At 34.6% G+C, this 22,944-nt stretch overlaps 1 protein-coding gene and 1 long non-coding RNA gene across 2 annotated transcripts in view; one reads left to right on the top strand and one right to left on the bottom strand.

Annotated features, from left to right (window-relative positions):
* LOC106882438 (mitochondrial adenyl nucleotide antiporter SLC25A25) overlaps positions 1-7,966 on the bottom strand; it is an 88,219-nt gene extending 80,253 nt beyond the window's left edge. The window contains exon 1 of the mRNA XM_014933119.3: positions 7,787-7,966. Within this exon, the coding sequence (XP_014788605.1) occupies positions 7,787-7,957 (171 nt within the window). The 5' untranslated portion in view covers positions 7,958-7,966. The remainder of the gene's footprint in view (positions 1-7,786) is intronic.
* Positions 7,901-16,589, top strand: LOC149137225 (uncharacterized). Its single transcript, XR_016240737.1, has 3 exons — positions 7,901-8,028; positions 9,007-10,471; positions 14,656-16,589. It is a non-coding gene; the product is annotated as an uncharacterized LOC149137225 (long non-coding RNA).
* Positions 16,590-22,944: the final 6,355 nt, after the last annotated feature.

The following is a 22,944-nucleotide window of genomic DNA, read 5'->3' on the forward strand; positions in this document are numbered from 1 at the left end:
CTGTGATAGTAAATAAAGCAAGTAAGAACATGATCTGAAAGCTAGAGAAAATTTAGAAATAGTTATTAAGATGTTGAAAATATTGTAATGGATAGGATTTAGTATGTGTTCGTAGTTAATGTGTCAGATAAACCTGATAGCTTTAGGCTGGATAGAACCTAACAAAAATGTAGAACTATAAATACCATACTTTTAATGAGACTACTATAGAAACGTGATAATGGTGACAAAAGTTAGACAGTTGGATAAAATGCTTTACAGTATTTAGTAACAGCACTTTACATTCCAAGTTCAACTTTCTCCTGAATAGATAAAGTACAGTCAAGTACTCAAGTTAATCCTAGATGTCAATGGAATTATAGATTTTTTTTTTTTTATAAACTGAAATCAGGCTTCCAACAGTTTTTCTCACCTAGTGTTTATGCTGCTTGAGTGTAGAATCCACTCATCATATAGATGTGACCAGGGAGTAGCTCCAATCAGCCTGTTAGTTCACTTGACATTGGCAGCCTCAACTGCTAGTTGGGTCCTGAAAGATGTCTTTTCTAACCATGAAAAGGAGAGTGATAGGAGACAATATATAAACTCCAAATACAAGGAACCAAAACAGCTGCTGTGAGGCCTGTTATCATCACTCAATTTTGTCAATCCATCTCTCTGTGCTGGTACTTTCCGAAAGGATGGAAAGTGAAGTTAACTTTGGTAGAAGTTGAACTCGGAGCAGAGAGAGTCAAAACAAATACTGCAAGGTATTACATGCTGGCACCATGTAAAAAGAACCCATGTTAGGACACATAAAATGCACCTATGCTGGGTCACAAAAAGCAAGCAGCACACTCTGTAAAGTGGTTGGTATTAGGAAGGGCATCCAGCCACAGAAACCAACTCAAGTCAGACTGGAACCTGGTCCAGCTCTGCGGCTTGCCAACTTTGGTCAAACCATCCAACTCATGCCAGCATGGAAAATGGATGTTAAATGATGACGATGACGACTTATCCAAAGCTCAAATGACTGCCCATCCACTACCTTAAACTTCTGACAGTACAATATATCAAAGTTCAGTGAGCAATAAAGAAATATAATTATAGGTAAATGTCATGTTCTACAAAGACATTACACTGTATTGAAATAAGAACCTATTTGTGAGTTTGCTTCAAGAGACTTTTTTTTTTCCTTGGCATAACTGATAATCACAGGCAAAATCATACATTTTTGTATTTCTGAGAAATTACAACCAGTGATGAAAAATGGGTAAGAGTAGAGAGTAGATGAGGGTACAATATAAAACTACTTGACAGTTACCACAGTTTTTCTATGTTCAATGTCAACTAATGAGGACATTTATTTTAAGTTATTTCTTTTGAAGTTTCTATCAATAAAAATATCTTTGTTAATTTATTATAATTCTGTATGCATAATTATTCAGTTTCTATACAGCACAATATATATATATATATATATATATAAAGATATATATATATATATATATATATATATATATATATATATATATATATATATATATATATATATATATATATATATATATATATAAGAGTGGCTCAGTATTCTGGTTAGACTGTTGCACATTAGGAAATGAGTATGGCTTTGTGCAAGATGAAGTGAAGTGATGTGAGGTTAGGTTATGCATGTTGGAACCAATGTTCATGGGTTCCAACTGCTGCACACTGACTGGAAGGGAAGTTTTTATTATTCAGAATCAAAGTAAAATCATGTGTTTTGCAAATATTTGGTATAATTTGATCTTTTACTTGTTTCTCTCATTAGACTGTGGCTATGCTGGGGCACTGCCTTTATATGTTAGATATTCAAATATAAAATTTTACAAATACTTATTTCCATTCTCATGGCTGAGGGATGACAGATTCAGACACTCATTGTATCTTCATGTTCTCTTCAGAATGAACAGGATCGCTCTAATTTACTGTTGGGAGTTAACACCCTTAACCTACACCTCTTTAAGGGCACTCACAGGCAGTGAGGGTTTATGTTCTCACTTATTCTTCTCCAAGTCAGGCTGTCTTCCAATGCTGCAGAGCCCAGACCACCCACCTAATTATACTAATGTTAATATCACGTACCTGAGGGCAACACAGAAGAATTTTAAAATATTTAAAAAGTAATTATCATTATTATTAAGTGGGTGAATGTGTGTTTTTAAGGCTAAATTAAGAGATAAAAATGTCATCTGACATCTCAAAAGCACACCAAAAGCTGCACTACTTTATTTTGTGGAAATGGAAAATGAATTAACTTACAAAATGAGTTAAAGTTAAACAGTTACGTTACATATGCTGCATGCTTCAAAATGCCCAGTTAGCCATTTTATTCAGCAAAGCTTTTGTTATGCAATAGTTTTACATAATACCCATCCAACTTCTTTCCATTATTCCTAGGAGGATTGTGGGGATAGAGTCCTCCATAGGATCCTATCAGAATCAACTATCATTAGACTTTCCAAGCATAACCAGTCGAGACTATGGATATTATCTAACTATCTCATTCTTGAATTATTTCTAGGTTTCCTGCTCCATAATATTAGAGCCAAGACTTCTCAATGTGTCCTCCTGTATAGCAATGTATTGTGTGACTAACTTTTGGTGTGAGATGGTTTTATCCACTGGATACTTAACTTACTAGTAAATAGGTTTGTTTTTCATTTTGCAACTATTTTAATTAGAAATTACCATGGTAGACACAAATTAGGCTGAGTAATAAGAGGGTGGGCTCACATGATCAATGGAGAGTACACCACCAATTTGCTGAGGTAGATACAAAAAGCTATCAAGACCAACCCAAACACTCAGGAAAACTGACAGAAGGAGCCTTGCTCCAGCACACAAGTCCTTCATTTCAATGACTGCTATGCAATGACTATGACTTTGAACTGGTTGATTGTACATACCACCCCCTATTCTCCTGATTTGGCTCCATCTAACTGTCATCACTTCTTGGCTGAAAACCAGTAGCGCAGTGATGATGACATCATACCAGCAGTTGATGACATTTTTTGATCAACAAGATGAAAGCTTCTTCATCAATAGGATCCAAGCATTGCAATACCAATGGAAGAAGCGTGTGGACTGCAAGCAGGGCTATGTTGAAAAATAAACCTCATTTGGACACATTCCATGAGAGTATCTTGGTCAGTCTATGAACTTTTCAATTGACCCTTGTATATGTATAATTTAAGGCTTTTCTATTATCGCCCTTATTAAGAAATTGCATTTGTTAATTAAATGCCTGGTTTATATTAGAATGGACAAAAGCAAGTGAAATACAATTTTTTACAGCCAAAAACAAGAGAAATGAATATTTTAACAATGCAAGTAGAAATAATAATATTCCACAAATTTTAATATATAAATATCACTAGTATTAAATATCCATTTCAGATTAGTGTGACCCTATCAAAATGAGCATACAATATTTTAAAGAAGAATTAACCAAGCTAAAAACATTCAGCCAATACAGAAGGTTAAGTTACTTGAAAGTGATGATCACACTCATGCTGATGGTCCATGAGATATTTAAAAAGATATTGAAAAGTACGATCTTCGAGACTAGTGCTTCTCAACCGGGGTTCCCTGGAACCCTAGGATTCCGCCAGAATCCTAATGCTAATTTCATGATCATAATATTACTATATATGCACAACATATTATTGGTTATTGTAATATAGACATCTTCCTAGTTAACCTATTATGTTATCAAAAAATATATACATGATATTTTACCACATGAACTATGAAAAAAATATGAGAAAGATATGGTATATAAAGATATGGAATAAGCTCTGATAAATAATTTGGACTTGCTGATGGACAGTTTGCTACAGCTGTTTGAACTGTCAAATTATAGAACCAAAATAGTGCACTTAATTAACTACTTGAAGATATTAAATGAACTAGAATAGGTTTTGAATATCAAATAGGTTGGCCTTTTTTGTCGTTATCAATAGTATAGCAGAAACAGTGACTTAACCACTTTTGTTGTGCCAGAGTGGTTTCCTGAAACAAGTACCTCACTCCATATATGTTACCACCTCTTCACTCAAGGGTGTGTCATGAAGGAATGACAAGTCAATACATTTGCAGCATCCATGGAGCTATAATGGAGGCCAGAAATAGTACATATCTGTCTTAGGGTACCTCCCTCTAGGTTTTCTATAGCGGTTAATTCCCTTAACCTCTTTTTTAATGCTCAATAAATTACCCCACATGGCAGCAGGAGTTTATTATTATAGTGGGCATTATTTGTGCAGAGCCAATCCCACTTTCCCATCCTCAAAACTTGTATCAGTCTGATGCAACAAGTGCCACAAGCTCAGTAGTTATCAGGGTGCATAATTTGTATAGAGTTACCTTCTCTTAGACGAGCAGCTAAATAGTTGAAGGGTCTCATCTGTCCTGGGCCTATCAGTGAGTGACCTATCTGTGTGTGACCAGTGAGTGACATTCTGGAGGCAATTCCATGACATGCTAATTAACCCTGACAGGTGCTACTACTCCAGGTCAGAGCAGACCTGAGAACAATTTCTCAAAAATCATGGAACTCTTGAAATAGGGCTCTGCTACCAAAGCCAGTCTGAAGTCATACTCGGGACGTGAATGTCAAATAATGAGGACAGAAAAATACTATGCTTAAGTACGGAAGGCAATAAGTCGAATAATATTTAATGGGATAACTTTGAAGGTCAGCTATCTATCAGAGCCTACAGAAAATTTAAGAGATCTAAAATGAAAATAATTTATGTACATTTTCAGCAGTTGCTAATGTCTATAAGTACAATTTCAATGTCAACAGTGAACTATCAAAGCTTCCTTCAGTGGCATCAATATAGATATGTCGTCAAAACGTGCACGACTGTAAATTAATAATCTTTCAGGATAGAGGAGATTCCACTACCAAAATTAGAAACTGAAGAATATCAGGACGTGGTCTCTTGGTAGCTAAAGACGTTGAACAACGGTCAATATAAAGATTTTTACCAGTTAACGAAAAAAAAGAAAGTTTGTTGGTTGTTAACTGTGTAGAAAACGAATATGAAAAAAAAATATGCGCAAACGAACGTGGGGGGAGGACTACCGGAAAATTCTCAAGGTCCGATTTTTCCGTCATAACTTTCAGGAAAATGGATATATACATTTTTTTTTTTTTACGGAATCCCACGTTTCCGTTTATGGAGAATTCGATTCTGAAAAAAAATTGTTTGTAAAATTTGAATTCTTCAAACCCCTCCCACCTCCCAATTCTACGGCCTTGGCCTTCAAGCAGGTTATCCACATGCTAGAAGTAACAGCCAAATCTCACAAAACTGCGATAACATAATGAAAGAAATATGTAATCAATCTGCCCATTTTCAGTTCCACAAACACGATGTTTTGCGCTGGTCAAATGATTCTCTTTAATTTCACTTTGTCACAGTATTTCTTTGCTATTTTTACTTTTCTTCTGCACTCATATTTTTTGTAACTTTCAAAGCAAAAAAAAAAAAAAAAAAAAAAAAAAAAATGAACACTTTAATTTCACATTACTGTGGGAAATTACTCTGAAAGAAATCTTGCCGAAATCTTTTGCAGAAAGGTGAATAGATTGATTATATATTTCTTTCATCCATTTTCCTGAAAGTTATGAGGGAAAAATCGGATCTTGTGAATTTTCCGAAAGTCCTCTCCCCCTCGCCAGGTTCGTTTGCGCAATTAGTTTTCTACACAGTTGTTAACACCCAGCAAGCTGGGGGGAGGGTATGCTTTCGTTAACGAGTGTGAATCTTCATATTGACCGAAACAACATGCAGAAAGCGATGGCAACAAAAAAGTGAAGATTATATAGCTATAAAACGTTCTATAACGCAAAGTGAATTGTAAAACAATAATGCATTTATACTTTAATTGGGAGGAATTTTAGAAATTCAGAATATACTTAAAGATTGGCTGATCGTCGTGTCTATATGCGAGTTAACATACATACATACAAACACACAATCGTACCCTCCCATCTTAAATATCAACACAAACATTAACAAGAAAAAACGATAGGCACTCCCTCTGATCTCAGAAATATAAAAAAATAAAAGAATCTGAATTTTTAAAAAAAATCAATAACAAACAAACCACCCACAACACAAAGGAAAAACTACTTCAGCAAGCCAAATAAACTTACTAACGAAAGTTTGAGAAAGTGAAAGTGGGACACTAAACTCAAAGATTGCTACTTCCGTTATCTCACATTAGCTGGTATTACTTTGTTGGTTACTGAAGAACTATTTTCTTTGACACTGTACTGTGACTGGCTTTTTTTCTTTTCTAGAGAATATTTTAAGGTCCTTGTGTTTAAGATGTGTAGTGCAAATAAATTAATACCAACTCAGATTTGAGAAAGTGGTACGCTATTCTCAAAGATCGACAGTAATTGCTCTCAACATCTGAAATTTTCATTCGTAACTTTCCAATAAAAGCAGATTGAGGACGAACATTTTGTTGCTACAAAATATAAGGAGCAATCTCGTCCTTTTCCATATGGACATTCGTTTGAGTAGTAGCTTGCGGATATAACAGTGAGATTGAACTAGCAGATAAAAAGTTCGTGTATTACACACACTAAATTATACAGACTATTTTCAAGTAACGATTTAAAAGCATTGAGTTTTTCTAAAATTTAGTGAAAACAACAGATTTAACTGTTTTACTGAAGGTCACAGCAACCTTCAATTGATCCCTTTCTGTATTTGAGTGCACATATTTGTAAAAGAATGCTTAGATAGCAAAAACAAGATTCCTTTTGTTCACAAATACCAAGTAACAATTATTTCACCCAAACATTATGGAAACTTGCACTTATTTATAATTATTACACTCTCAGTAAATTATTAAATATTTCAGTAGAAAATGTTATATAAAATATAGGGAGGACGTCAAGATTATAATGACATCCATAGAAACCGAATTAAACTGAGTCAAAATTAATTTCTAACAAAATGCACGAAGAAATGAACATAGTGCTCATCATGCATTTCTCAAAAGATCAAAATTAAATACAATTTTGCATAACACTCTTAAAATTTACGGAGGCAATAAGACGTTGTGATGGTCATTCATTAATTAAGGACACTAGTGATTCGGACAAACTGTCGTAAACTTAATTAAAAACGTATGACCGCGAAACGGCAACCCAATTCTTTCAAGTAAAAATTCATACTAAATTCCTAATATGCTGCGTACACATGCACTCGGTATGTCCAGTGGAATTCAGCTTTGCCTCGTATCCTTCTTATTAACATGCATTAAGAAAAGGACTATAAAGAAACTGAGACATTAATTAATAAAACTAACCCCCACGTGTCCGTGAAAAAATTAAAAGATACGTGCTTCAATGTAAAAAGAAAATAAAAATACGATAAAGAATTATTATCATTAGGCATATAAATGCCTACACATAATTAAATGAAGCTCACACAGTCAAAACTAGTTAAATGAAATAAACAGGAAGGCGCTTTCTTGATTAAGTTGAAATAAGTGTGACAAACAAATCGCTTAATTTATGAAAGACCACGGACGATCGTTTTTGTAATACAAAAGCAAGATAGAAATAAAATTTGTGTGATATGGTAATAAATACTGTAAACAGAATAGTCTTATATTAAACTAAGATCAGTTTAGATCTCCACGTAGAACTTATGAAAATATATTCATTGAGGCATACAACGTGAAAATTTTCCTAAGACAATAAAGGAGGGAAAAAATTATTTTAATTGGTTTCTACCTGCGCCTGTCCCGGTACTTGAGGAACTTCCATCTGACTTAATGCTGCACTCAAATCATGAATGTCGATAGAACCATCTTTATTTACATCTAGACGGTTAAAAAGTGCTGACAGCTTTTCTTTTTCTTCGCGAGAAAGCTCATGATGAGTGTTATCCGGAGAAGACGACATTTTATAATCACATGAAATACCACTTACGCTCGCAGACAAGCAGAGTAAGACCGCAGCAAATGATGACTGGTGTGCGTGTTACGATATAAAAACTTCATAATTATTTTATTTTTAATTTATAACATATATAATATATAAATGTGTGTATTCCATTGTGTAGGAATAAATATCTCTGAAATTAAATTTAAGTTAATTGAAATATTATAGTATTTGTACTAATGTTTTTTCCATAAGTGTAATTAATGTTAATAATGTTATTATTATTAGTAATTTATTATTAGTAATTTATGTTCATTTTCATAAGTTAGAAGTCCACTCCTTACAAGTGAATTGTGGGTTTTTTAGCATATTCTTAATTATCTTCGTGACACACCATGCGAATAGCAGTCGAAGGTGTGGAAATTATACTGAACGTAGATTTTTTTTTTTACATTTTTTAAATTTCTTGCAACAATAAAAATTTGCAAACATCTGCATACGTTTTAAATTTTCCAACTCAGAAGGACCCTTTATTATGCGGTCGCTCAACCGACTAGAAATAGTAGTCAAATTTCTTTCAAACCACATCTAACCGTTTCAAAAAGGAATGTATACCTTTGAATGCCGTTTCCGATATATAAAAAGACATGAGTATCATGACTGGAACCCTTTTTTTTTTTTTGATTCTTGATATGCCTGCTTAATCAAGTCTAATCTGGAGTTAAACAAGAAATTACTTTTTTTAAATGAAATCTGAAAAAGAAACGACAAAATCCAGTCTTATTTTCTTCATTCTTTACAATAATTATAATAATCCTTTGTACTATAGGCACAAGGCCTGAAATTTGGGGGGAAGGGATCAAGTCGATTATATTGAATCCAGTGAGTAACTGGTACTTATTTAATCGGCCTCAAAAGGATGAAAGGCAAAGTCTAGATCGGCGGAATTTGAACTCAGAACGTAGCCACGGGCGAAATACCGCTAAGCATTTCATCCCGATAATGTTTATTTAATTTTGTTGTGTTTTGTTTCTATAGCTAATTAATTAGCTTATGATCTTTTATTTCAGGGAAAATGAAGTGTAGCAGTGTTCAGAAAAGCTACAAGCGGCGTACTGACTGAGTCAAAGGAAAAAGTATTTGGAATACTAGAAGAATAGTGAATAGGATTCAGTTACTTAACGTCGGCAGAATTTCAGATTAGGCATCCCATCCCATCTTTCATGAGAAAGGAAAATGTAATCTTTTTTTTTCTTTTTATCCTTGTTCTTTCATTCAACGGAAATTGCGATTCTGAGTTTTTGGGGTTATTTTTATTCAAAATTTCGATTTTTCACATTTTTGCCACCCACTTCCGTAACTTTCTTCGGGTGTAGTTTTGGTATAGCCGTCCCTCTAAGTTTCATTCTTCAGTGGGAAGGAAAAGGATGGTTTCTTTTCTTTTCTTCTGGTAGAGAGTGGGGCACAATGAGTAAGATTTTCTGCATTTTGACTTCGAGAAAAAGTATATTTTTTACAAATGTTCACTACCTTAAAAAAAACTATACCATCTAAACAAATGACCTTCTCCAAATACATTAAAAACACTATAACATAATTTGAACGCTATCTCAGAAAACTATCTCCATTAGCTGGGGGGAAATGAGGAAACTAAGTAAGGTAAATTTGTCTCTTCAGTTCTCCAGAACTGCATTCGAAAAATGACTCATGCATACCAATATCCATCCTTACACAGAAAAATCAGAAATGCAACAAAAGTTTTAAATGTTTAGGTCAAATTGAAAGAAGATCATAAAAATGGCACGATATGAAATCTGAAAACAAAACATTCTCTATAGTTTCTTCACGATCTGCTGGAGTGGATCTCTTCATGATACATTTACACACCATGTAGTTAAAGAGAAAAAATTATTGAAGTTAGTCATTACTCATTTTGCCCCAGTTAGACATCATGATTTGAAAGTTGTAGATTATCAAATTAGACATTAGTGTGGGAGAAAAATTGACTTGTAATCCAACAGAGAAAAGAATATTGATTGTTAAGTATTAAAAATTATCCAGATATTTTATTAACAACCTCAATTACAAATCGAGTTCGAGTTGAAGAAAAATTTCTCGAAAAATAAGTACCTGTCACCTGACTATTTTTCAAACTCTTTCAACTTCAACAACTATGTTAACCAATTTTTACTCCCAAAAATGATGCCATGGTACAAAATTATTATGACGTAATACTTGATGGCTTCAAACAGGAAGGGAGAAAATAAGAAATCTGAAATTATTCATGTTGCCCCCTCATACAACGAAAATTACGATTTTGACCAATTTATTTTCCAAAAATTTCTTTTTATATTCTGCTTCTTTTTTCTGTACCTTTTTCCTTTCCCATTAGATGTGGCACTTTGAAGAATAGCTAATCCAAAATACCCTCTTCTATGGGTCATGGGTCTCCTAATCCAAAACTCTGCCTCAAAATAATGGCTGCAAGATTAAATGGACATATTACATTCAGAAATTATGTATTCAACAAGCGAGGTAGTGGTTGTTTGTTATGTTTAAGAAACACATATTTGTTCAAGTAAGATTACCAGTCTTTTAAGGGATTAAAGTCAAGACCAAAACAATTAAACTGCTGTAAGAGCCCTACATTTCATCAAGAATGTAGAGAGATTAAATGAAATTATTCAAGGAGCTTGTAACAGGTTTCAAATTTGTGGTAATTTTAATTATAGCTTTATAGACTGAACACTTTAAAAGGGCAAAATCTTTTGTAGATGTGTTGGATTCTTTCTAATACAGTATACAAATCAGATACTAAAATATACTGAATTTTGCTCTGACAAAAGGTTTGATTATAGAAATTTTAAAGGTAAATTCATCCTTCAAGTGGTTTTGATCATAATGGGTTTGAACAATCTGATCTGATCAGATCAGCTGATATGTTTCAGAAGACTAAGTGCATATGTTCCAGATTTCAAAACAGAAAAGGAGCAAAATCCCTGTTTTACATGGCTAACTTCTTAATCAAAGAACTTCCTCTACTAAATGTGTATAAACACACCATTTCCAATTTATATTGACAAAAATGCATCAAAGAGATTTTGGTTTTCTCCTTAAAATCAAACAATATTTCAATCTTGAGTAGTTTTCCTTTTTTAAAGACTTAAATATATCCCACTGTGATTTACAGCTTCTATATTTGGTAGCTGGTACTGCATAGATTTAAAATAAAAATACAATGAGCTAAGGAAAATTATTTGAATGGGCAAACAGCATGAAATCAGTTAAGTTGCCATATGCAAAAAGTTTTTAATTGAAATTTTAATAAAACTAACTACAACTGTTAATTGTTTAACACTTTTTTTTTCTCACTTGGTTTATCTGTCTGATACCTCTATATTTACTTCCCTCAAGAGCAGCTTCTTGTCTTTGTAGTAGGTGATGCTGCTAAGCCAGTCAGTAAGAATTACATGTTCTTGTACAATCTGATTTTCTATGTGAGTGACTTGCACATATGCTACCACACTAGATGTTTTCAACATCTCAGCAACTATCCTTGATGGTCTAACAGCTTTCCCTGGGAAACCACACAGCTTGATTTCAATAGCTAATCTCTCTGCTGGATTGACTTCAGCTAGCCTGTTTTTCTCCTCTACACATTCTCCTTTTTCAGCAGCTTCTCATAATAATATATCATTCATTCCTTCTTCTCACAACCAGTCAGTACAGCAGCTTCACTGTTATTATAGACAAACGTCTCACCAACAATGTCTTCATACTGTCGATGCTTTCCCATCTAATACACCTCACATGGAGGAATATTGGTAATCCTCTTACTTTCTGTTTCTTTACTGAGTATATCTGATGTTTGGCTTCTCATCTAGTTATCTGATATTGTTCTCATAGTGTTTTAGCTTTCATGGCTCTTTCTAGCATGTCACTTTCAATTGTGCTGGAACTTTGGTCCCACAGATCTGGTCTGTGACTCACTGCAAGTTGTCTCATTGAAGCTCCCAATTATCCTCAACATTTATAGATTTCTTTTGAGCCTTGTGCCTAGAGTAGAAAAGAACATTTATAGATTTCTATTTTCTCCTTCTTCTTAACATAAATATCACCAAATACTTCTTCGAATATACATCTGGCTCAAGAATCTGTCCCCATTTCTTCCTTCTCCAGATTGTCTTTTGCTTAACACTTACCTGCTTTGATATCACTAATCAGAGTATTCCAAGTGGGACATTTTTCACTGGAGAAAATGGAGAAAATATAGTATTGACAAGTATCTATCTATTCCATTTATTCTTGAGTATTCTATCTAATTTGCACATTTACCTGTGTAGTTTGTGATTAGTTAGCTGGTTGTTTCCTGAAATTAGTGTTTCAGATGGTGAGTCATTTGCATCACAAAACTCCATGAGCCTTGATCTCTTAATTCCAGGCATTAAGCCATAGTCTCCATATACTTGGAACAATTATTATAGTGTTGCTCAGCATATCCATTAAAGTCACCAGTTGGAATAATCAGGACCCTGTCATCTATTGTGAAGATAATGCACAAGAGAGGCCCTTAGAAATGGTCATTTTGCTCATCTGTAAATCCTGATTGTGATGCATATGCAGAGATCACTACTGTTGCATTTCCTATAAGTTGTCCAAGTTTAATTATTTTGTCACATTCTCTGACTACCTCACTTACTTTATCTATGCATTTATGCATTACTTTGCCAATAACATGCCAACTCTAACCACCCTAGTTTTGTTATTCACGCAGAAGGATGTGTACTGATATTTCTGGCCTGTGAAGAGTCTGATTAAAACTCCCCTCCATTTTGACTTTTGTCCACTTACACTTCCACTCAGCAATTCAACAATTTATCTAAACCAAACTTTCATTATGCCAATGCTTTTAGTGACATCTCTGAGATTTGCATTAAACAGGGAAAGGAAAATTTCTAATGGTGTCTGAGTTGTTTGGTGTGTATTTTCTACATCTGAAATCACAATTATTTGAGGACACTTAAGTGCTCTCTTGTACAAAGCCAGATGTTCCCACCTGGCATCTCACTGTTGTACACAACACTAACATGGCAAATGTTAGTCCTATATATGTAATTAGATGTTCTCATTGACTTGATTGTCATATTTTCTTGTGTTTTACAGTTGGATACTCTTCCTCTCAGAAACAACTTTAAAGCCAGGACTGAGTGAATTTCATTGTGTCACTGGCACAAAAAGGGTTATCTAATATGATATTGTCCTCTCTACATCATCAGCATCATCATTTAACATCCGTTTTCCATGCTGGCATGGGTTGAACAGTTTTACAGGAGCTGACAATTCAGAGAACTGCACCGGGCTCTTTTGTCTGCTTTGGCATGGTTTCTATGGTTCAATGCTCTCCCTAATGCCATGCACTTTACAGAGTATACAGGGTACTTTTTATGTGGCACCAATGCTGGTGCTCTTTACATGGTACCAGCACCAGCAGGGTTGCCAACTAACTTGACCCCCTAGGCTGGGAGAGGGAGTAGTACTGAGGGAGGTGACTTTGTGCTGTGCTGATTGAGAGGTTACAGTATTAAAGACGGGTAGAAATAGGTGTCTTACTATACATGAGATAGAATTCGAGCAGGAGAAAATGAGTGTTTGTAACTTACCAATGGTGGGTGGCAGGGGTAAGCTGTTGTTGGTTTCACAAACCAGAGATGGTGAAGTCGCCATTAACAGAGTGAAGGCAGTATGTCAACTGAGACAATTGTCCCTTTGAGGCAATCTTACTATGTCTGTCAACAGACTCAAGTCGGCTCACAGTTTTTTGTTTTATATTTTTGCATAGGAGTGGTGGTGACTGGGTAGAAATGTTTTGGAATTGTTATTATTATTGTTTTTGTGTCATGTGAGTGGAAATGATGTGCTGAGCCCTGCATATGCGACAAATATTTTATTGTGTTTTTGCTATCAAAGCGTTCACATCTGTTTGGAGGTGGGCATTAAGTAGAGTGAATCAGAAGATTTGTGGAAGAATATAACAATAGGCCTCTTGTCTCTCATATTACAATAAATTTAAATTTTAAATAAACATCTCATTGGGTATCAGTTCTCACAGGCCGGTCAAAATTCCTTCATTGGCCATAGTTGCCAATCCCTGGTATTAAGTCATTCAATAACCATTTTTAATTGTTCAGATTTACAGAAACGTTTTGGGTAATTAAATCAGGATTATGTTATCTAGGTAATCGGGATTAGAATTTACTGCTCAGTAAACATAACTACATAACAATTCTTAACAATTAAATGCAGATTATCTTCCAAATCACATAAAGATAGGTCACTGACACTTTTGTCTATATATTGTGAAATAACCATTCAACTATTAAAGATTTATCTATTGATAAGAAAGTGAATGAAAAAATGTCACTGTATTGAAATTGCTGTTGTTAATAACAACACTGTAAAACATGGTATTCTATCATATGTTATCTATAAGGTAATTAATACTAGGGATGGAAGAGAGTTAATCTTAAATAGTTTAAATATTTTCTCAAGGAAATGTGATCATGAGCTGTTTTTAACTTCCCCTGTTTCTTTCAATTCAGTTTTGAGACAAATGTCATTTAATACTTACTGACATTAATGTATGAAGTTTTCTGGAAGTTTGACTTTTGATCTATTCACTTGCAAACAAGCATGGCAATTATGTTTCCTTTTCTTTTCAGATTTATGTTTTCAATTTCAACATATGTGTGTGTGTGTGTTGAGAGAAAAGTTGGACATAAGAGGAATCAAATGCAGCGTACCAGAGAGGAGACTACATTGGTTTGGATATGTGATGTGTACGAATGAAGACAGCAATATAAAGAAATGCCAATCACTGAAAGCAGATGGTACCTGTGAAAGAGGGAGACCCAGGAAGACATGGGATGGAGTGGTGAGGACCAATCTCAGGATATTGGGGCTCACGGAGGAAATGACAATTGACTGAGATGTCTGGCGATATAAGGTTCTAGAGAAAACCCACCCATGTCAGCAAAACTGAGTTCTAAAAGCATTGTGTTCCACCCACATGTAACAATAAAGTTTTCACTCACCCTACCCCAAAAAACTAAATTACACCTCTTCTCCTAAACTGCATCTCTTCTCTCCCTCACATTTCCTCTTTGTACACTATGATTATTTCCCACTCTCCAATCCTGTCCTCACTGCCTCATTGCTTTCCCCAATCCCTCTATTTACCCAGGTTCTCCCCAGGCACTGCATTCCCTATCCCCACTTCCTACTTGCACCTTCTTGGCAATACCCTGCCACATATACTATGACTTCCATACCTTGAGAGTATTCCCTGGCACTTGTGACCATTTCTCTCTCTCTCTCTCTCTTCCTTATTCTTCCATCCCATCTATGCTCTGATCTCCATTCCTTGTGAGTATACCCTGGCACTTCACCACCATTTCTCTCCTGCTCTCTCTTGCACTCTTGCTGTCTCCCACTCTCTCTCCCTCCTTCTCTTGTTCTCTCTGGCTGGGTAACATTGTATCACCTGGGTTTGTTTAAAGATGAGAACACAAAGCAAACCTTTTAAGAAATTAAGCATTGTCAGTTGTTCACAGTTAATGTTTTAAGATTCAAACTTAGGATCTACCAGCAATTTTAGATCATGATATCGATAATACTACCTGGAAAAAGATATATCAATAAATATAGTTTCACTGAATATATTTACCCAAGGAGTGTAACCAATGAATTATTTGTGTTTTGAAGTTAACTTAATAATTTCCTGTTAAGACATTCTTATATCAGTAAAGCGTTTGCTAACATACTAAGTGAAATAAGCTTATCTTGCTAAGTGCAGAAGCAAGGTTATTCTACTTGATAATAAAAATTATATTGCATCCTACTTTTTAACTTTTTAACTACTGATAACTTATGGCGTGCTGTTTAATAGATTTTAAGAGTAGAAACTGAAAGCTGAAAATTGTATTGATAAGAAGCTTGCTTTGCAGCCATGTGGTTTTGGGTTCAGTCCCACTGTGCAACACCTTGGGCAAGAGTCTTCTACTATAACTCTGGATTGACTAATGTCTTGTAAGTGAATCTGGCAGGTGGAAACTGCGTGGCAGCTCAACATCTGTTTTTCTGTGTATCTATCTATCTATCTATCTATCTGTCTATCTATCTATCTGTCTGTCTATCTGTCTGTCTGTCTGTCTGTCTATCTACTACATATCTATCTATCTACCTAGCTATCTATCTATCTGCATGTGTTTGTCCATCCACTCACCCCACACACTATTTGATGACCAGTGCTGGTTTGTTTATGTCCCCATAACTTAGTGGTTCAGAAAAAGAGATCAATAGAGTAAGTACCAGACTTTAAAAAAAGGTACTGGAATCGATTTCTTTGACTAAACTCCAAAGCTGTGCCCATCATGGTTGCATTCCAATGACTGAAACAAGTTCAAGATGAAAGAGAGATTTAAATATTTCTGGAGCATGAACTGGGCCATAGTAACACTAATATATATATTAAGGGTAATAAATGGTAGAAACAGTAGAGTGTTGAACTTGATGTTTTTAATAATTTAGTTCTGATTTCGTATTCTGTTAGAGCTAACTTGCTTTTTGTCCCTTTGTGGTAATTAAAATAAGTATGGATAATATACTGGAATTGACTAATTGACCTGGTGTATCTATGTCATTGTTTAGTTTTATTTCAAGATTTCTTGCCAATAGAGAAAGAGCCGCTTTCTAACCTAGATCCAAGGCTCCTTCATTGGAATTTCAACATCAGCAACAGAGTATTTTTGTTTGTATGTATGTATGTGTGTATATATGCAAATTTGTATATTTTACTTTATGTATGTATTCTCATGCATATAGTTGCATATCTAGACATGCTCATATATATTTAAATGATAAACTTCTGGAAAGTTTTACAGATTTTTACAGTTCCAGTGATGGATTGGATCTGTAGTCTTTGAATTAGCTTTCTCCTTTCTGGTTTTGGGAAGTCTAATTTCTCAAGATTGGCATTTAGGCAGTGGGTTACATATCCCAAGGCCCCAATAATTACAGGTATAAACCTGAACTTGTAATCTGGATAGAGTAACTGCAGATTTCTCAATAGTTCAGCATAGATATTCTCTTTTTCACTGATCTTCAGCTTTATGTTAACATCTGCTGGGCAGCTAATTTCTACAACTGTACACAGTTTCTCCTCTCTATCCCAGATCATTATATCAGGTCTGTTGTACTTACATATTATTGAGGTCTTCACTAGGACATTCCACCAGTACTCCTTTTTATTATGAGTGGCTATGGCTTCTACCATACTGTGGGTTCTTATTTCATTGTCCTTGGGGTTATCCCTCCAACAGATTTCATTATAAAGTGTCCTAGCTACAAAATCATGTCCCATCAATAGATAATATATTGATGACATTTTGGACAACTGCTTATGATGTGGGTAATATCTTCAGTGTTAAATCCACAAAGTCTGCATCAGTTGTCACATTCTACTTGTCTAACATCAAAATAATAGTCATTTACTGAGTTACCCCTTTTGTAAGACCAAAACTCAAGAAGACCTGTACTCCACAGCAGGAGTGTTAAGGCTACTCCCCCCCCCCCCTGATGAAGTGGATTGACCTGCAAGAGTCCTGTGCTGGTGCCACATAAAAAGCACTCATGCTGGTGTCATGTAATAGCACTTATGCAGTGTCACATAAAAGCACCCAGCACATACTGTAAAGTGGTTGGCATTAGCAAGCACATCTAGCTGTAGAAATGATGCCAAATCAGACTGGAGCCCTGGTGCAACTATCCAGCTTACCAACTCTGGTCAAATTGTCCAATCTATGCCAGCATGAAAACTAATGTTAAATGATGATGATGATTCCTCTTGAGACATACTGTCTTTTTTTAATTAGTTTAGAAAATAACAAAGGATTTGGTAAAAAAAATTTGTAGCTATTAAACTAGTATTGAGAACATAAATTAAAATGAAAGTATGTATAATGAAAGGTTTTAATTTAGATTATTCTAAAACAGAAAGTTTGTATCATAGAACTAAGGACAGTCTTAGATGGTTTGGTGTGAAAAGGAATAAATTCCTTGTATTGAACTAGCATTCCTATAATGAAATAGAAATCATTTGTTTTTCATATTTGATAGTTAATATCTATAGTTTTAGTCTGGGTAGGCACTGCCTACCTTGCCTAGTAATAGGCACATATATGAATTATAGCTATGAATTAGTATTTTATTGTAAATGCTAATTGCTCATCCATGAATTTTATTTCAATTAGGTTAGATGAATAAAAGCTGTAATAGATTTTATTTAATATCAAAATATCAATACTAGTTTGAACCAATTTATTTCCAGTCAGTAATTCTAAGTTTGGCATATGGCTTAACTTGGTTAGGCTATGTCATTTGATAATGCTTGGCTAGGATAGGGATTTTAATATTTTATAGATATAAAAGGTTCAGATTGCATGTGATTTAATAAATTGTTGAATAAATTGTCAATATACATCCCTGAGAAGTATTCATACCAGGAGATACAATGAGAAATCCTAGCAACTACCCAAATGATTAACCAAAATTAATTGAAGTGAAGCAACTTCATCTGTGAATTGAGAAATGTTTGCAAGAAGTTACCTGCACATAACAACATTTAGCACCTTGTATGAAAAAATGATATCCCACATTGTTGCAAAGAAATGGTTTTTACAGTAATATAGCTATTAAATTGGCTAATGGATGATAGAATGTCAAGCTGACAGCAGCAGAATTTAAATTTCAAACTAAAATTTATGTAACTAAATGTCATGATGTATTTAGGTCAACATCTATTGTTTTGGGCAAGCTAATTGTCAATAAAAGGAGATTTAGGAAGTTGCTTGGAAAAGCAGTGATACATTGGACAATGAAGTCCTTGTTATATTTTGAAAAGAAAAAAGTTTGAATAGTCACTGCTGGAAAGGCTATGGTCATAAGTCAGGCTGATCCGGACTGACCTGGGGTTAAGAAATTATGACAAAAACTTCACTAGTCTACTTCATCTTTGTATTTGGTTTGCAAGATTCTTGATGTGAACTTGTGTGTTGAAACAAATCTTGTGTCTTGGGAGGGTTATTACACAAATAATAAACTCACACACACACTGGTTCAATTTCACTCCTTTATTATTAGTCAATTGATAAGTTATCTAGCCAAGTAACTAATCGATCACTTGTTTAATCTGTTCATTAAGCAACCAATCAGTTATTTTCATCACCATTCACAACCTTATCAATGACATACCCTCTCTTTTCCAGGTTTGCTTTGAGACTGAAATAATGATTTGATTCAGTATGGCATTTTGAATAATAAATGCTGATGGAAGCAAGGTACAGTTGATATACTTGAGCTATTTCTCCTAAATACAAAACAAAAAATTAATTTTTGACAAATAGAGATAGTAATATTTCAGATACAATCCTGCGACTACACTGTTTTATCACCTCAGCTTATAGAATCTTTTGATGCAGCACAAGTCTTTATTTCTGTAAAATTCCAATTGATCCTGAGATTATAGGAAGCATTGGTCAAAATGCCTTGCAGTATTTAGTTATGTCACTTTATATTCTGATTTCAATTCCTGCTAAAGTGAACCTGCTGTTCAGTCTTTCAGGTTTGATAAAATATTAGTAACGTACATGGATTAACTGAGTCAAATGTTTATTACTCTACATTTGATGGCCTTGTTCCAATATTCTTAGGATTATTCACCTTAAATTCTACCCTGTATCATATTCTTGATAATAATGTTTGCTAATTCTCCTCCAAAACTTCCTTTAACTGAATCTACAAGTATGTTTTTAAGTTCATTATCAGAATAATGCATTGCAAGTGAAAGGTGTCAATTATTTCAACCAACAAAATTCGATAAGGAAATGGATTTTTTTTCTTTTTTAGTATCTTTTAGTGTGGAGGAAAAGTAGTGTCTGCAACTCATTAAGGAGCCTCAAAGACTGGTAGTGGGAGGAAGGTATCCCTGTACAAAAAAAAAAAACCTGGTTAAAATACATGCAACAGAGTAGACTCCACTAAAAGCATTAATGGAACCAGGTGATGGTGTTAAACTGAGTGACAGAGTGTGTCTAACACCCGAGTAGGACGTAGAAGGATTTGAACACAGAACACAAAGAACTGGAACACATATTGCAAGGCATCTAGTCTGACATTCTTAGAATTTCGCCAGTCCGCCACCATTGATTGGCAATTTTTTATTGACCTTGAAAGGATGGACAGTAATGTTGATTTGGAGTGAAAACGCATATTATGATTATGTAAAAATAATCGAAATAGCAGGCATGACTGTGAGGTTAAGAAGCTTGCTTTATAACCACTGTGTAGCACTTTGGGTAGTTGTCTCGTGCCCTGGGTTAAACAATTCCTTGTGAGTGGATTTGGTATACAGAAATGGTGTGGAAGCCTATTGTGTATGTTTGTATTTGTCTTCAACCACTGTTTGACAACCAGTGCTGGTATGCTTACATCCCTGTGACTTAGCTGTTCAGCAAAAGAGGCCAATAGAATAAGTACTAGGCTTAAAAAAAAGTCCTAGGGTTGATTTGTTCAACTAAAAAGCCCTTCAAGGCAGTGTCCCAACATGGCCACAGTCAAATGATTTAACAAATAAAAGATAAAAGATGAGCATTCTGTATATCATACTTAATGTGGATATTCTATTGAAAGCCACAAAAATTTATAAGTTTCCCATATAAAGATAGAAAAATGAAGATCATGAAAAAGTAAATCATTTTATCAGTTCAAGTTAGAAAAACAATTGATTATATGTGGAGAAAAATCGCTGTGCAGGGGAGGTAATTAGAATATTTTGGTTCTTGTAATTGTCGGAATACTGAAGGTAAGAGGGACTTATTCCATCTCATGCAAAAATCTGTGCATGAGATGGAATAGATCCTCCATCCATCCCAAGATGCCAAAACGTAAGTGTAAATTCTGTGATGAGTATTCCAGTGAATGGACATTTATCAAACAAGGCAGAAGCTGTTTTGAAGCAAATTGTGGTGTATGTAACTGCACTTTCAGTATTGAACATGGTGGGAAGTCTGATATCAAGCAACACTTAGAAACAGCAAAGTACAAATGTAGTATTCCCTCTACTTCAAAAGAAGCTGGTAAAATAACAAACTTCTTTATCAAGAAAAATACAGATGAACAGAGTAAAATAATAGCCACAGAAGTTGCAATGGCATTTCATACTGTCTGTCATCAGTCATTCAGTTCAAATGGCTGTACAAACGTACTACTACCAATAGTATTTCTTGATTCAAAAATTACATGCAAATTTTCACGTGCTAGGACTACATGTGCTGCAATAATAAAAAAAATGTTGTAGCTCCATACACTATTGTGGAGATTGTTAAAGATATAAATAACTCTTCTTTTTATGGCATATCTGCAGATGCAAGTAATCACAAGGCTGAGAAAAATTTCTTGTTGATTGTGCAATATTTTTCACATGAAAAGGGTTTGCTGATAAAGTTATTGCAAGTAAGATCTCTCTCAAATGAGACCTTGGAAACAATAGCAAGCTTCTGCAGAGAGAGCCTCATCGAGTTAGAAATGGACATGAAGAAATGTATAGCTTTTGGTGGAGATAACACAAATACTAATTTTGGTGGACATTTGCACATAGGCACTCACAACAATCTTTTAACCACCAAGTGTCAAAGTGCATCCCTTGACAAAGTTTGCATACATAAGGCTGATAACATCATAAGACTAGGAAGGCAACTACTTGAGCAACACTCTTTGTCTGATAACCTAGAATACATGCCCAAAGAAGTCGCACGACTCTACTGCAAGGTATCATCAGATGAAAGGATGAGACTATATGAACAGAAGACTATGCATGGATATGTTACTAGAAAGCTCTGTGATGATAGTAACATTTATCATCAAAGCAGTTTATCCTGGACCAATAGCCAGATTACTACCTTCCACTTTGAAGGGTATTCGTTTGCAATCCAGGAACAGGAAATATCAGCCAAGTACTTGATGCACAAAAGAGACAGAGATGCAGGTAAAGCTGTAAAGTGTGACAACTGATGCAGACTTTGTGAAGATATCACCCAGATCATAAGCAGTTGTCCGAAAATGTCATCACAGTATTATCTACCAATGAGACATGACGTTACAGCTCTATAATGAAATCCATCAGAAGGATAATCCTGAGGACAAAGAAATAAGAACCCACAATATGGTAGAAGCCATAGCCACTCATAATAAAAAAGAATACTGGTGGAATGTATCAGTAAAGACCTCAATAAAATGTGAGCGCAACAGACCTAATATAATGATTTGGGATAGAGAAGAGAAACTGTGTACAGTTGTAGAAATTAGCTGCCCAGCAGAGGTTAACATAAAGCTGAAGATCAGTGAAAAAGAGAACACCTATACTGAACTATTGAGAAATCTGCAGTTACTCTATCCAGATTACAAGTCCAGGTTTATACCTGTAATTATTGGGGCCCTGGAATATGTAACACACTGCCTAAATACCAGTCTTGAGAAATTTGACTTTCCAAAACCAGAAAGGAGAAAGCTAATTCAAAGACTACAGATCCAATCCATCACTGGAACTGTAAAAATCTGTAAAACTTTCCAGAAGTTTATCATTTAAATATATATGAGCATGTCTAGATATGCAACTATATGCATGAGTATACGTACATAAAACATACAAATCTGCACATACATACATACATACATACATACATACATACATACATACATACATACGGCAAGAAATCTTGAAATAAAGCTGAATGAAATACTATCTATCTATCTATCTATCTATCTATCTATATCTATTTATCTAAGTTTCGAAGCTTAACTTTGATGGTGGGTAAGTCGCTTACAAGTCGTCAAGAATAACGTAGATCGTGAAAAAAAATAAGGTTACTTTACTGATTTATTAACTGAGGTTAAAA

Source organism: Octopus bimaculoides, chromosome 2, assembly GCF_046866305.1.
Source record: "Octopus bimaculoides isolate indiv1 chromosome 2, ASM4686630v1, whole genome shotgun sequence".
Classification (NCBI taxonomy): domain Eukaryota; kingdom Metazoa; phylum Mollusca; class Cephalopoda; order Octopoda; family Octopodidae; genus Octopus; species Octopus bimaculoides.